General features: G+C 37.1%; 3 protein-coding genes across 3 annotated transcripts; 1 reads left to right on the forward strand and 2 right to left on the reverse strand.

Moving 5' to 3' along the window:
- Positions 1 to 1971: 1971 nt before the first annotated feature.
- On the reverse strand, positions 1972 to 5640 carry LOC114523373 (metabotropic glutamate receptor 1-like). The gene is made up of 3 exons (XM_028544270.1): positions 3866 to 5640; positions 2897 to 2985; positions 1972 to 2772 (listed from the first exon to the last, which is right to left on the reverse strand). Exons 1-3 carry the CDS (start codon positions 5581 to 5583, stop codon positions 2750 to 2752), a joined length of 1830 nt encoding a protein of 609 aa, XP_028400071.1. The 5' UTR covers positions 5584 to 5640; the 3' UTR covers positions 1972 to 2749.
- A 1956-nt stretch (positions 5641 to 7596) lies between these two features.
- On the reverse strand, positions 7597 to 10584 carry LOC114523374 (metabotropic glutamate receptor-like). Its single transcript, XM_028544271.1, has 2 exons — positions 9023 to 10584; positions 7597 to 7878 (listed from the first exon to the last, which is right to left on the reverse strand). The coding sequence occupies exons 1-2, from the start codon at positions 9446 to 9448 to the stop codon at positions 7624 to 7626; spliced, it is 681 nt and encodes a 226-aa protein (XP_028400072.1). The 5' UTR covers positions 9449 to 10584; the 3' UTR covers positions 7597 to 7623.
- A 1991-nt stretch (positions 10585 to 12575) lies between these two features.
- On the forward strand, positions 12576 to 12998 carry LOC114523317 (troponin I-like). Its single transcript, XM_028544194.1, has one exon. The coding sequence runs from the start codon at positions 12576 to 12578 to the stop codon at positions 12996 to 12998; it is 423 nt and encodes a 140-aa protein (XP_028399995.1).
- Positions 12999 to 15199: the final 2201 nt, after the last annotated feature.

Here is a 15199-nt window from a genome sequence, read left to right on the forward strand (position 1 = left end):
GAGTTTACTAGTAAAATCGGATCGATTAGTCAGTTTGGAAGTCTTAACATTCACGTTACATGGTGTAAAATTGTCTATTTTACATTGTTGTTGCATGCTGGCCTACCACATTTGATTATCATAAGCATATTATTTGTTTATTGTGTAATGTCATTTTTATAGTCTGCTATACAAGTTCGTGTTGATTAACGCTCATTAATGTACGATTAATGTTTATTTAATTATGTTTGATTAATGTATGGAAAACATTAGTCAAACAGTTCCTTCATATTTTCGAACTAAGGCCCTGTTCATATTCTTATTCACATGAGGCGGGCTAGCCCGGTAGCGTTACATAACTTGTTGACGCTTCACAAATCGAAAAATGTTGCTTGCATCGATTATAGCGGTTTTGGGCAGATATATTTCGTTAATTTTTGAAATGTATTGTGTTCTTTTGGTTTGCAAATACATATAAAATGGCGAAATGATGCTATGAAGGTATATTTGTAAAGAAAGCGATCGACGATTTTCAGCCCGGTTTACCGGGCTAGCCCGCCTAGTGCGTTCATATGAGCCCGTTTTGCCGAGATCTCGCCTCGCTTAAGCGAGATCTCGCCAAAGCGGGCTGGCCCGCTTTCCATGTGAATCAAATTTCAAAAACATATAGAAAAACTTAGGAAGCGGGATCTCGCCTCTAGCGAGTCAGCCCGGCGAAGCGGGCCAGCCCGGCTCATATGAACATGGCCTAAATGGAAGAATTACACTCGAAATATACTGGGGAAAATATGCTCGGAAAAACGTGTTTCTATATAACTGTATAGAAACACGAAAAATGTTTTCTGTTTCTTAAATGTAAGTATCCTCACACAAGTGTGATCATTATGCAATTGGACTCATCTACACAATTGTGTGGTTGTGCATGCCTATAATAAGATGGTGTTTCAATGGAACGATAGTACATACAAGGAAGAGAAACGGTAATAGGTAAAATAAAGTATTCTCAATGCATGCAACTGGTAACTAAAATGTTTCTTGTAGTTGGCGCCATCAGGTGACGTGACAGTCAAGCCATGAAGTTGGGGCATGTGGTTTAACTCAAAAGGCGGGAATGAACAATGAGTCACTGAAAACGTCTTTAAATATAAGATACTAATAGTACCTTGATGGTATTCGTGTTACTTACTGTTTAGCTCAAAAAAAGTTTGAAAGTGAATGCTCGAAAGTTCAAGCAGTATACATACCTATTGTATGTGTAATCGTGAAAAGTAAATCTGAGAAACTATATATATTCAGACATTTTTGTCAATTTTTTTACAGCTGCATGGACTGTGAAAAACAATACATTTGTTAAGGCATCAAACAGCTGGAAGTATTTTTGGGAGCTGTTTACATGAGCCCGGTTACCCGAGATTCAACGAAGCGTGAGAGGACTTTGGGGTATTGAAATAAGTCTTTATGACACCAAACAAGCACATGCTATTGTTGTGGTGATTGTACGACGGCCAGGATGATAATCACCACAACAATAGCATGTGCTTGTTTGGTGTCATAAAGACTTGTTTCAATACCTCAAAGTCCTCTCACGCTTCGTTGAATCTCGGATAACCGGGCTCATGCATGTAAACAGCCCTTAAGTTGTGCACAAAATCCATGCAATTTGCTCACTGACTGATAATTGTATGTCATGTCTTAAAAATGGAGTAATTAGATAGGTTAAATCCGCATTTTAAGAACTTTTGAAATACATTTTATAGGTCGAAATGCTATCCTTTATCGACTTTGAGCCACAAAGTTGATCATTTTAATTAAAAATAATTATTGATAGGGAACATAAAAAAACTAAACTTATGTGACGTCAACTGAGGAAGTTATTCGAAATAACAATAAAATATATTATAGGCATGAAATACTACATTTGTTTATTAGTCCTTTTGTGCTTGACATAATGGTGCAATTATGTGAAGGCCCATTTACACTATGCGATTTTTCGTATACGATTCGTATCCTGGCGCATGTGAACGTATGAACACACGTACAAACGTGACACTTTAAATTCCACTCCGAACTAAATTGAATGAAAATTGTGGCATAGGTCCTCTTTTGCATTCGTCAGAATGATAATTGCATACAACTTATCGTGTAGTCTAAATAGGCCTTAATTAACACAGATTTTGTGGTTCCAAAACCGCCTATTTACGAAGAATTGCAGGCACTAAACAAAGCTTTACATGCAGAAAAGAAGAAATTCATGAATTTTCCATGCGGTGTTTCTTCGAAGCCAGTGTTTATTCGAATATTTACAGTATATGGTGTCATTGTTTTAACTTCCCGTTCAATCTATAACTATAGGCTGTAAGTTTAGTATTGCGAAGCATACGGTGCATAAAAATAATAGACATAATAGACTGTCCATTATTTCTATGATACGGTGTCATACTCGAATGTCTACGGATGGAAAAAGGCAATTTCCATTCGTACGAATGGTACCAACAGTAAGGTCGTTTAGCTTGCATCCATCAGACCGTTCTTATCGGCAGATAAATTGAAAAACGCAGCATGATACTCATGGCAATTACCATGCATTGGTACCAATTCGTGTGCGTTAGGCCTAGTTCATACGTCGCATTTTGGTCGCGTCAAATGCAATTAAACAGCAGATAATGACATGATAATGAGGCTGAATAAGATTTACTATCTCATTACCTATGTTTGAATTGCATTCGACGCGACCAAAATGCGACGTATGAACTAGGCTTCATGATGTTGCCTAGATTGTCCAGCGTTTCCAATCTAAAAAGATAAGAAACATGCATTTGATATAATTTTTATAGAGAGTTGACAGAGATTTTGGGGGTCTTCTATACTCTCTATATTCTCAGGAGATGACATGCGTCAAAATAGAAATATAATATACCTTGTCGTTTTCTGCAGATAGGCATTTCTGTAGGAACTTGTGATCTTTGGATTGTCTTTGGTGCCTCAATTTCAGACGTTCTACTGTTTCTACAAGGTAACAAAAATGCACTTGCATCCGTTTGCGAAAATTTATATATATATATATATATATATATATATATATATATATATATATAATATATATATATATATTTATATATATATATATATAATATATATATATTATATATATTATAATATATAATATATATATATTTATATATATATATATATATATTATATATATATATATATATATATATATATATATATATATTATATTATATATATATACACCCATTCGCAAAAACGTTGGCCGCAGATAGATAGATAGATACTCGAAATCTAATTAGAATTGCATATGATTACATTTGCATGGGATTTCAATCATATTACACAACTTATGCAATTTTAATTAGATTTTGAGTATCTATCTATATATCTATCTGCGGCCAACGTTTTTGCAAATGGGTATATAAATAAAATATATATAATATAATATATATAATATATTATATATATATATATATATATATATAGTCGTTATCAAAAAGGTTGTCATATTGAAATATATATATAAATAGGTAAATATCAGTCACGTGATTTTACTGCATTTTACTGCAACGTTAATTTTATGGGAAACCGTTAAAATGTTAATTAGAAATTTCATAAATATAATAGTAAGGTTAACAATACTGATAACAATAAAGAAAAAAGACAAAAATGAGCGAACTAAACAATGTTTAATGCTCACGTGATTGACATTTATATATTTGTATATATATATATTGATAGGGTCAACCTTTTTGATTGTACATATATATATATATATATATATATATATATATATAATTATATATATATATATATGCGCTTTCGACTAAAATAGGATAGGAACATTTTGTGAATTGAATCATACAACAATTACCTCACATAGCCTTGGCTTCCTTGTGAGTAACAAACAGTTGTTCCCCCGCCATTGAAAGAAAATAAGTGCCTTTGGATCAGTTGGCGTCGAAAAAGAATGATGTAAATTTTAGGAGCGAAGAAGCAAAATAGAATGACGTTGGCTAAGAGCGAAACGCGATATGAGTGTAAAGCCTGCTGAATTATCTTATTGGAACTACCAGTGGCCACAACCAAGAATGCAACAAAGAATACAACAATACTTACACACGATGCGTACATTGCAAAAGCAATGGATTTGGCTTCGTTAAAATTACTAGGTATATTTCTAGCTCGAAAACCGTAGTAAGTGCAGGCGATTATCAAGATAACGTTATACAGATGTGCTACAAGAAGCTGGCTATTTGTTGTGCTGCAAACAAGATGCACCTCTGTTGGCGAGAAATAAACTAATTTCTGATCGGGAAAATGCAGAAGAACTAACACAAGCAAGAAGATAATTTGTAAACTGATTAACAAGTTGGATAAAACAAGTTGTGGTAGTGAGCCTGCTAACGAAGGTTGGTCCGTTATTCTTCGTGCAGGGTCAAATATTCGAACGACGCGGTTAGTTTTCATCAGGATTGGAACGAGTGATATCGTAAGCGGAAGACTGTCAAGAATGAATTGAGAGAGACACTTGACGCCAGATGGTCTAAAGACACAAAGAATCGGGAAAATGAGTGAAAAGAGAAGCCCAGTAAGTACAAGATAGCACAATTCGCGCCCAGATGCTTTAATCAGTGGATTGGAATGGAATCTTATGAATATGCTAAGAGTGAAAAGAATACCCAATAATCCTAACGCAGAAAGTACCAAAGGAGGGACAACCAGTAAATTTGAGATTCGTTCGTCCAAACTATAGAAAAGATCTTGGATTTTTACGCACTCTGCCTTCTTTTGGTTTGCCAAATAACCCTGGCCACAGGGATGACAAATTGTTTCGTTTCGGGCAATTGACCCAGCCTGACATTCTACACATTTCCAACAGCATGGTTTTTCGTGGTTTCTTTGTCTTATTTCGTTTTTCTTACATGGTTCAGAACACTGCGCTTTTGCCGAGGTCAAACCAGAATTATATATCGAGTTCAAGTTCAGACTCAATCGACCCTGCCAATCACCTATTATTTTACTTTCCCGCGTACCATCCTTCCTAGTTGTGATATATTCAAACGCATATCCTCCCGTCACATCGCCTTTTTGATCGATATAAACTCTCCTTCCATCAGCGCTCTGAAAGCTCGAATTACGGATTAGTTTAAGTAATGACGCGCCAAATACGTTGCCGTTTTGCGCACAATTAGCGAGATTTGGGCACCGAGCTGTCAATTCTTGGTGAAGGCCATGCGCGAAGACATACACCGCATCTATAACGTTAGTGGTGGAATCTTTCGGAAATCCTGACGATAACGTCTTTCCAAATGTCTGATTTGAATGGCATCTTCGCGACCTTTTCCTCTCAGTTTTGAAAGAACAATTCATGATTTGTTGGTACACGCGCTTAAACCAGGGCACCATGTTCATTTTCTCGGCACTTAAATTTTCTAAGTAGTCACGGAAGTCTTTGATGATATTTGTTTTTATACTGATGTAAACATATTCTGTTTTTTTTCTAGAGATATAGTCTAAAAGCCAAGAGTAACCTATGGCATCTGAGCATAACAGCTGGATATTATTAAAATTTTTTATCAAAATCGCCATTTTCGTAATGAGGGGTTTGATTATTGGAGCACTGCAAAACAGCAGAACGACATCAGTATTAGTAAGATTTGAAAGTTGACCAACTTTTTCATGATAAATAGCTTTGTCGACATTCAATGACAGTTCGATTTCTTTGGCAAAACATATACCTTAGGCAAATATAAAAAACATTAATTTTACGAAATGGGACCGTATGGGGTGGGGTAGGAAAAATTAAAACGTTGGAAATTGGAAATTGAAACGGAAGAAGGGCTTTCTTATAAACGTACGATGGCCTATAAGGGACACGAAATAAAATCAATATAGATATATAACTTCAGAATTTTATTTTAAGCCTCCAAAACTTTATATGATACCTCGTGCCAGGCCTGGCTGCGCTAGGGGGGAGACGTGGGGCCCCGAAATCTTTTCATGTTATCTAAGTAGTGTAATACTTTTTTAATACTTTTCTAGTCTTGCCCCCAAAACATTTATTTGCCCCTCAATCGCCCTCACTCATTTTAATCTGGCGCCGCCACTGTATGTAAGAACAAACCAGGGACGTTGCGAAAAATGCAACCCAGGTCCTCCAGCAGGAATTTAACTATAGCTGAGGTGAGGTATAGGGTTATAAGAATGACTTCGAGTGATTTTGCATTGACAAAATCCTCGTTAGGTATCGAGTCTAGGCCATAAATTTCAATCGATTTTGATTTGACAATATTACAATTTGCATTCATTTAGATCTGTGCCTAAATCTAAAATTCTACAACTTATTCTAAATCACTGCATGATTTCAATAATCGAAAAACAAAACTCGACGTTTTTTATTTTTTGGGGATTTAAATTATTTCTGCTGTTTTTGAAAGTTTAGCTATGTAGGTAGTGGAGTATTAGCTAAGTCTATATGACTATAACTGCATGCAACGTAATACAGCAGGTAAACGGTGATTTCATTTCACCTTTGCGACTCTGTTTGTGTCCGAAAAATGTGAAAACATCAGCAATTATATAGAGGTCTGGCAAGCTGAGGAAAAACATTTGCTTCGTTTGAAATGGCGAGGGGTTGCTGTATGCATGTATTTTTAGTTATTTTATTATCCAATAGGATTAGAGATTAGTCAATTCGAAACCGGAGGTTAGGAGTTTTTCAAATATTTGAGCAAATGAATTACTCGATATTGTTCGGAACGCCCCGAATTATTGTTATTGCAATAGTGTCTCGTTTCACGCGTAAACACTCCTAGTAGACATATTGGATATCCAAATCTTCTTTGTGGTAATTTTCTAGCCTTTTTTCAATGAGTTTACCAATTTTCTTTAAGAAAGCGGCTACCACTATTCAATAACACGATTGGCAATATGGCGGTTTACCATGATATAGTAGGTCGATAGTCGATTATTAAAATGGATGTTTTTTTCAACATTTCTAGGTGTAAATGACATTTGATTTTAAAATAATTGAAGCATTAGAAATAGCTAGTAGCTAGTAGATCGAAAGAATACAAAAGGAACCAAAAAAGCTAGATCAATAACGACCGTGGCACCACAGAAAATCTTTTGAAATTTAAAATCAATTATACACCAATCAATTATTCAGTTGTTATTTGGATAGTTTCCAGTTGTCAAAATGCTATCTTCTCACATTTTAAACTTTGCTGATCTATGTTACGAAACCAAAGTTCGAGTTAACCGGATATATTTGACCAAGGGAAAACAAAATTTGTTCGAATTAGCGAGGAGTTCGAGTTAAGCGAGTTCGAGTTAAGCGAGTTCGAGTTAAGCGGAGTAAATTTCTATAAAAAACACTGTCAAATTCAAGGGGAATTGGATTTAGTTCGAGTTAGCGAGGAGTTCGAGTTAAGCGAGTTCGAGTTAGCGGGGGACTACTGTAGATAATAAACTATTCTATAATAAAGTCCATTGCACTCGATTGTTACACATGCATGTCGAGTTGAGAATATTATTTCAAAAATAGCCATATAAGCCTATATCTAGACAAACGCGATAGATTATAACCGCCTAACTGTCCCACGCCCCTTAAAATAATTATGTGAAATGTTAGGATTGTAAAACCATACCGTGTTTCTTGGCTTCCTTTCTCAACAGTTTCATCCCATACGTGCCATACCAATCATCACTGTACACGGCGTTCACATACGTCCAATTGAAATATCGAAAAAAGTCAACAATGGCCTTAGCTTGAGATACGTCAGACGGTACAGTGCGAGAAAAGTATTTAAATTGCTTTTTATCGCTTAATTTCTCACTTGTTGCACTATAACTAATGACAGGTATTTCAAAAACATCTAAGACCTAAAATACAATGATAAATGTTACATATTGTAACATGAAATCAACCACGAGGAATGGACAAAATACGACGAAGAATGGACAAAATCCATATATTAATGAAATATGTGATCTACAGGGTGTCTCAAAAAACCCGAAAACTATTGAAATCACCCATAAAAATGTAATTGTCCCCAAGTCTGCGCGGAGCGCCGTGCGAGGGTACTAATTCCGCCCGGAGATTAGGAATTACACCCGGGACCCGGGAGAACATAGCGGGATCCAAAGTTGCCAAATGTCATGGACGTTCAATGGTCATGGTAGTTGTGCCATGCGCGAAATTTGAACGAAGAAAGAACGGTCGTCTACGACTTGCTGATTGCTAAGACAAAAAGAGAGCATGCATGATAGCGTCAGCATTTTAACCGTCATTTTGCAAACTATTTTTTAAAAATTTAAAATGAAATCATGGAGTCAAATATTAAAACAATAATAAAAGATTTAAAGATCATCATGCACAGCAAAGAAACAGTTGGTGAAATAGGAACGAATCGTAGTTTATAATCTTTGAAGTGGTAGGTGTCTATATTTTGCTTATTCAGTGTTTGCTCTAAGAATGCATTGTTATTTTGACAAGTACGAGCTTGGTATGTCGTTTTTTTATACAAGGAGCTAACCGACCGTTTAAAGCTTTACATCATCGCTTAAACTTTAAAAAGAGTTCTCAAAAGTGTACTTCAGAGTTTTGATAAAAGAAATATCACTTTGTAGCTTATATAGTCGCTAAAATCATTGAATAAAATAAATAATCGAAAAACAACATTCGACGTTTTTGCGTATTTTGCTTCGTTTAAAATGGCGAGGGGTTGCTGCATGCATGTATTTCTAGTTTAAATTTAATCATATTCACAATTTCAAATTTTTCGTATTTAGCATTTTATAAGTTGCATTAAATCCCAACGGGCTAAAACTCATGAACGCAGCATTCAAATTTTAACAATGAGTGATTTCTATCGTTTTCGTTTTTTTGAGACACCCTGTATATGTATAATTGTATAATATAGCCTAGGACCAAAATTCAGCCTATAAATGATCAAGTACGAAGCCATGCATGCATGGCTTTTGTGTAACAATTAAAAAACATATACTCTTAATCTATTTCCTTTACCTTGGCGGTATATACAGCTTCTTCACTCTTAGGTGGTCCAACTAAACCGACAATTGGATATTTACTCAGTTTTCCCGCATATTCCTTTAAAACAAAATGCTCAAGAGTGTATTTCAATGCTGTAATGCCATTCAGACATGAATCGAATGCTGTAATGCCAATAGTAATGTTTGGCAGAATGGTGTCGTTTGAATTAATACGATCCACTGCAAACTGCATTGCCAGTAACGATCGCAAACCATTCAAAACAATTCTGCCTTCACAGACACCTTCATGGTTATTTTCAAACAAGGAGAAAAGCCCACCAAGGGTAATGTTGCCTGGGTTATCCACTCGAATAGAGGGGAGTTCAGACATATGAATGACGCACAACGATGTGAGGATCAAGATACATACACATGGATCTGAATACATGCTGCCAAGCATTTCTAAGAAATCTAAAAGCGAAATTATACGAGCAAATTATTAGCTTCGCGTCTGCCACAACCCCTGTGTGTGCACGCGAGAAATGTTTGCGACGTTTGCACGAAAGAAAAAAATACAAGAAATATACATACAGACTAAAAGCAAATTTTAATGGCAAACAATAATAATTGTTTAATGGCCAAGACAACAACATAATTAATTGATGAAGACTAATATATAGCTGAATTAATGAGCTTATAATGTACAGTACAAAATATACGTATAGGTACCTTCGGTATATACATTAATACATAATAGATAGTCTGTTTCATCCTAGGAATCTTCCTATAGGAATATATAGAGAGAGCTATTTTAGTATATCAATATTAAAATAAAGTTAGAGAGAAAACGTTCGTATCAAGGCGTGTCTTCGGTTTCGGCAAGAAACATAAGTTTGCGGGCGGCATGTTAAGCTATTTTAGTATATCAATATTAAAACAAAGTTAATGAGGAGTTAATGAGGAGGTTTTGGCAAAAACATGTTTGACATGCGTCAAACCGGCGCTCCAATGCATTAGTAAGATACAATATGGCATCGCACGCGAACATCATTGCGGCGGTCACTATACCTGCCTTTTTCCTCAGTACAGTTTATCAGGCTACAGATCTTATAACATGCATAAAACTAACGTTATTCAACTTAGCGTTCCTTCGTGCTCTGTTGGGTGACATATCGCTTATCGTGTAGACGGTGTATAACCATTATCTGTAATCTATGAAATATGTCTATGAAATATGTATAATTGCATATAATACGGGACCAAAATTCAGCTTATAAATCTATTATCAAGTATGAAGCCATGCATGCATGCATGGCTTTTGTGTAACAAAACATATACTCTTAATCTATTTCCTTTACCTTTGCGGTATATACAGCTTCTTCTCTCTTATAATTAGGTGGTCCAACCGACAATTGGATATTTACTCAGTTTTCCCACATATTTTTTAAAACAAAACACTCAACTCTCAAGAGTGCATTTCAATGCCATAATGCCATTCAGACATGAATCGAATGCTGTAATGTTAAAGTAATGTTTGGCAGAATGGTGTCGTTTGAATTAATACAATCCACTGCAAACTGCATCGCCAGTAACGATCGTAAACCATTTAAATATACATATATATATATATATATATATATATATATATATATATATATATTATATATATATTATATATATAATATATATATATATATAATATATATATATTATAATATATATATATATATATATATATATATAGATTTGATGATGGATCAAGATTTGATTTTTTCACCTGAACATGGTTCGTTTACGAGAACACACATACCCAATAGGCATAAAACCTGCTGTAACTACCTTGCGTAATCACCTTCACCTAAATCTTCTTCGCCGCTTACTTCATCTTTAGATTGGTTATACCAGAGGTTAGCGTTTAGGGAAAATTCATCCATTAGAGCTTCATACCTTTTCAGTCTCATTCATCATCTTCACTATTGTAGCAATCATCTCTTTAGCAATTTCAGGTAACGCTTCGTATACCAATTGTCATCCCTAAAATTATGCGATACACCCTTCCAAACAGAGATACTATTATTTCTCTATTACCATTTTTATCAAAGTTGAATTTCTCATTATATTTCCAGTACAAGAAGCATTGCAAAAATGATTAATATGGGACGGCGTTCGTTTCGTTAATAATATTCGGCAAAATTTTGCTAGTGACGACAGGGTTATAATCTAGCTTAGGTCCTTAACCTTTATAACAGACGGACGTTACAACTAAATAACGGACGGCTCAGCTAACGGTTCAGCTTTAACAACAATGTGTTTGATATCAGTGTTGTAGGTGTCATGCAGAGAGGTATTGTAGGTGGATAGTGATATAAACAGGAATTAGCGCTATTTTAGTGTGAAGGTGATATATGCATGCAGGAACTTGCTTCACAGTTGCTTTGGTAAACTGTTTCAGAATCTTGCGGAGCGAATAAAGTAACTATTTTTGAAACATGTGGTTCTAAATCGGGGAACTTACGGACCGGGAACGGACCGGTGTTCATTGTATGGAACAGAGAACCTGGGTGTGCCGAGAATATTGGAGGTTGCATGTCTTTGAACTCCCTCGATGTCACTCATCTGCTCGATACCTTGTCCAGACCATACTTCACTGGTGTAGTCGATATGAGGACTTTGTCTTCCTCTTCAACAAACCGAGCATTCTGTAGGCCTTTCCAACCGCGGTTCCACGTCACTAGGAAGACCGAGATCCTTCTGGATTTTAGAGCATGGTTACCTACTTTATAACTAATGTTAGAAACTGTGAGACAGCGCGAGAACTGGGATTGACATTTATAGTTGATTATGTTAATTTATGGAATAAAACAATAACATGTGGTTTTGTCTTTTGAACACGGAGCGAGCCGCGAGCGAGCGAGCTCATAGAAGAAAACCTTTTGTATATTATTATATTTATAAATTTTTTTAACAAAGCGTAGCGATCAGGTGTGAATTATTCAGTGTCTCTGGGACCATTCCCCACACTGAAGGTGGCGACCCCGGCAGGATGTAGCAAATACGCGAAATAAGGATTGGATATTCAAGGAAGCTCGGGACAAAATTCCGAGCAAAATCAGACGGTGTTTTAATACGTGATATCATACAACTTTAGCTGGATAAGAAAAAGCGTTTCGATCGACTGATATACAGAAGGTTAGTGTTGGACCAAGATTATATAGTACATGCGACATTCGGGATGTATATCGTTGAAATATATCGACGTGAAATGTGAAAGGAAACAATACGAAACATTATTACAGCGGCGCCATATTGCGCTAGAGGGTACAGGACTTATAAATATTGCGCTAAATGGTAATTAAAGTACGAAACAATACAAATTTGCAAAGCGGACATTACAACTTGGGTTGTTAGTAAACAAACATGGACCGCGAAGCCAAACACGACAAATGTATTACCTTGGAAAAACTCAAGCTTGCAGAAGCTAACAAAGAGGCGCCGATAATTTGGAAGATGTGGCCCTTGCCCACGAGAAAATAACACAATCGATAAAGCGACTGGAAGCATCAAAGGATCAAACTTTACAATATTTAATGGATAGCGACAGAGATGTGGATCACATAAAAGAGTGGTCGATGGCACAAAAGGACTGTATTACACAATTTCGGAAAGAAAGGGATCAATGCAAAGCACATTTTGAGGAATTACAAAAACATAGGCGTGAACAACAGTTGCGAATAGAACTCGAGGAACAGAAGCGGTTGAGCATTGAAAAAGCGAAATTACGAGAAAAATACCAAATGGAAACAGAAGCGTCAATCATGAAACAACATCAGGCAGAGGAAGAATGGATACGGAGAAAGCTATACCTGCAGAAGTTAAATGAGAACACTGGTGAAGGAAATGATGCTTTTAAAAAATCAACATCGACGGTGAAGCTGCAAAGATATACCATCACGCCTTTTTCTAGAGATTACAAAGATTGGCTCCGTTTTTGGAATCCGTTGATGAGTTGATGAGTCAAATCTTTCCGAAATTAGAAAACTTCACTACTTAATAGAGTTCGTCAAGGGCAAACCTCGAGACGACATCATGAATTTTACCACACTCAATTGACGATTACAATGAAGCAAAACGCATACTTACCGAGACTTATGGTAAAGGCATTGATTAAAGATCTGGAGACACTGCATGCAATAAAGAGCATTCACAACCTTGAATCGATCCATTACTTCCACAACATGCTGTCAAGAACTGTAAGAACACTCTCTACCATGGATAAGTTAGAATCTACCCAATCAACAGTTTATATACCCTTATGGATAAGCTGGGACCTGTTCGAGAAGTCCTGGTACAGAAAGCATTGTCTACGACTGTTCTTCAAAACCAAATGTGGATGCGCCCTGCCTAAGCGATTGTTTGGAGACTGGGCCATCATTGCAACCACTCCTCTTAGATATACTCCTCCGCAATCGCTTCCTAATTTTGTGTATCACTGGTGATGCGACGAAAGCCTTTCTTCAAATCATCGTTAAGCAAAACGATCGTGACGCACAACGGATACTGTGGTATGACGACTTGACGAACCGGAATATAATCGAGTTCAGGTTTACGCGAGTTATTTTTGGAGCCACTTCGAGCCCGCATATTCTCGGAGCAACCATGGAAAAGCACTTGGAAGGATACGTGAACATGCACCCAGAAACAGAGCGAGTATTAAAAGAGGACACGTACGTTGATGATATACAAGGAGGAGGCGATTCAGAGAGTCTAGTGACAAAGTTTAAGGAAGAATCAACGACGATCATGGCGGCGGCCGGCTTTCAATTGCATAAGTGGCATAACAACGTGTCATCCGTCGAATCAGTGTCAGTATGAAAGAGGAGGAAGAGACATACGCGAAAACGTTATCCGGTAGTGGTGACACAAATCAAACGAAGATCCTGGGAATACCTTGGGACAAGGCTACAGACACTATGGCGGTATCGTTTGAGCGTGCATAAATGTGAGAGAACCGGTAACGAAGCAAAAGATGGTCGCAGCAATCAACGGCGTGTACGACGTTCTGGGATGGTCTTCTCCAGTGATGATCATTGCCAAATTGATCTTCAGCAGTGTGTGTCTTCTTAAGCTGCATTAGGACGAGATATTACCACCTGACATTAAACGAAAGTGGCATTCGTGGATCCGCGGATTGAGACAGCATAGATTGATCTCCGTGCCCCGAAGCGTAAGGTTAAGAAGTGATAGTCAATTTGAGATTCACGGATTTTCAGATGCCAGTAAGGCGGCTGTGTGTGCAGCAATTTACACGGTTGAGTACCAAGGATCGACAGCAGTCAATCAAACCTTGCTCGTGGCGAAGTCGAGAGTTGCTCCAAAGGAGAAAAGCATTCCAAGACTAGAAATGACCGCAGCTATGACCTTGGCCAAGTTATTAAACAATGTAATGAAGACTTTGGAACAACAATCCATTTGTGCAGTCTATAATTGGGTAGATAGTGTGACGGTGCTCTATTAGCTTGCAAACAATGGGACATGGTCGGTGTTTGTAAGAAATCATGTCAAGAAAATCAAGGAGTTAACGAATGCAACCTGGCATTACGTTCCAACCAACAGCAACCCTAGCGACGTAGGAAACAGGGGAACAACACCAAGTAAGCTAACAGATATGTGGTTCAAGGGTCCTGAGTGGCTTTCCAAACATGAATTGTGACCATAGCAACCAGAGATAATGGAAACGACAGAGATTTCCCAAGAGATGACAGCCAAACAAACCCCGGTTAAACAAGCGATCGAACGAGATGCACAGATGATCAACTACATGTCAACGAAGTTCAAGTATCGAAAGTTACTACGAGTGACAGCCTATATCTTCCGTTTCACGAGGAATGCGAGGAAAAATTCACAAAAGCTCCACGGCCCGTTAGCCAAGGAAGAAATTGAACGAGCCGAACTTACTTGGGTGAAAATCGTCCAAGAAAGCGTGAAGAATGACGGAGGTTGTACTCTTTACAAGCACGACAACGGCGTGCTGAGAGTTGACGGACGCATACCTGGATACAACCCGATCTTTCTTCCGAGAAGCTGCCCGTTGGACCGACTATTGGTGCATGAGATTCATGAGCAAACCTGTCACGGGGGAGTAAGCTCAAGAATAGCAAAAACAAGGGAACGATTTTGGGTACCAAGGTTGCGAAGATTGGTGAAAGGTGTC

This window comes from Dendronephthya gigantea, unplaced genomic scaffold, assembly GCF_004324835.1.
Source record: "Dendronephthya gigantea isolate DGI-Jeju-01 unplaced genomic scaffold, DenGig_1.0 000027F, whole genome shotgun sequence".
NCBI lineage: Eukaryota > Metazoa > Cnidaria > Anthozoa > Malacalcyonacea > Nephtheidae > Dendronephthya > Dendronephthya gigantea.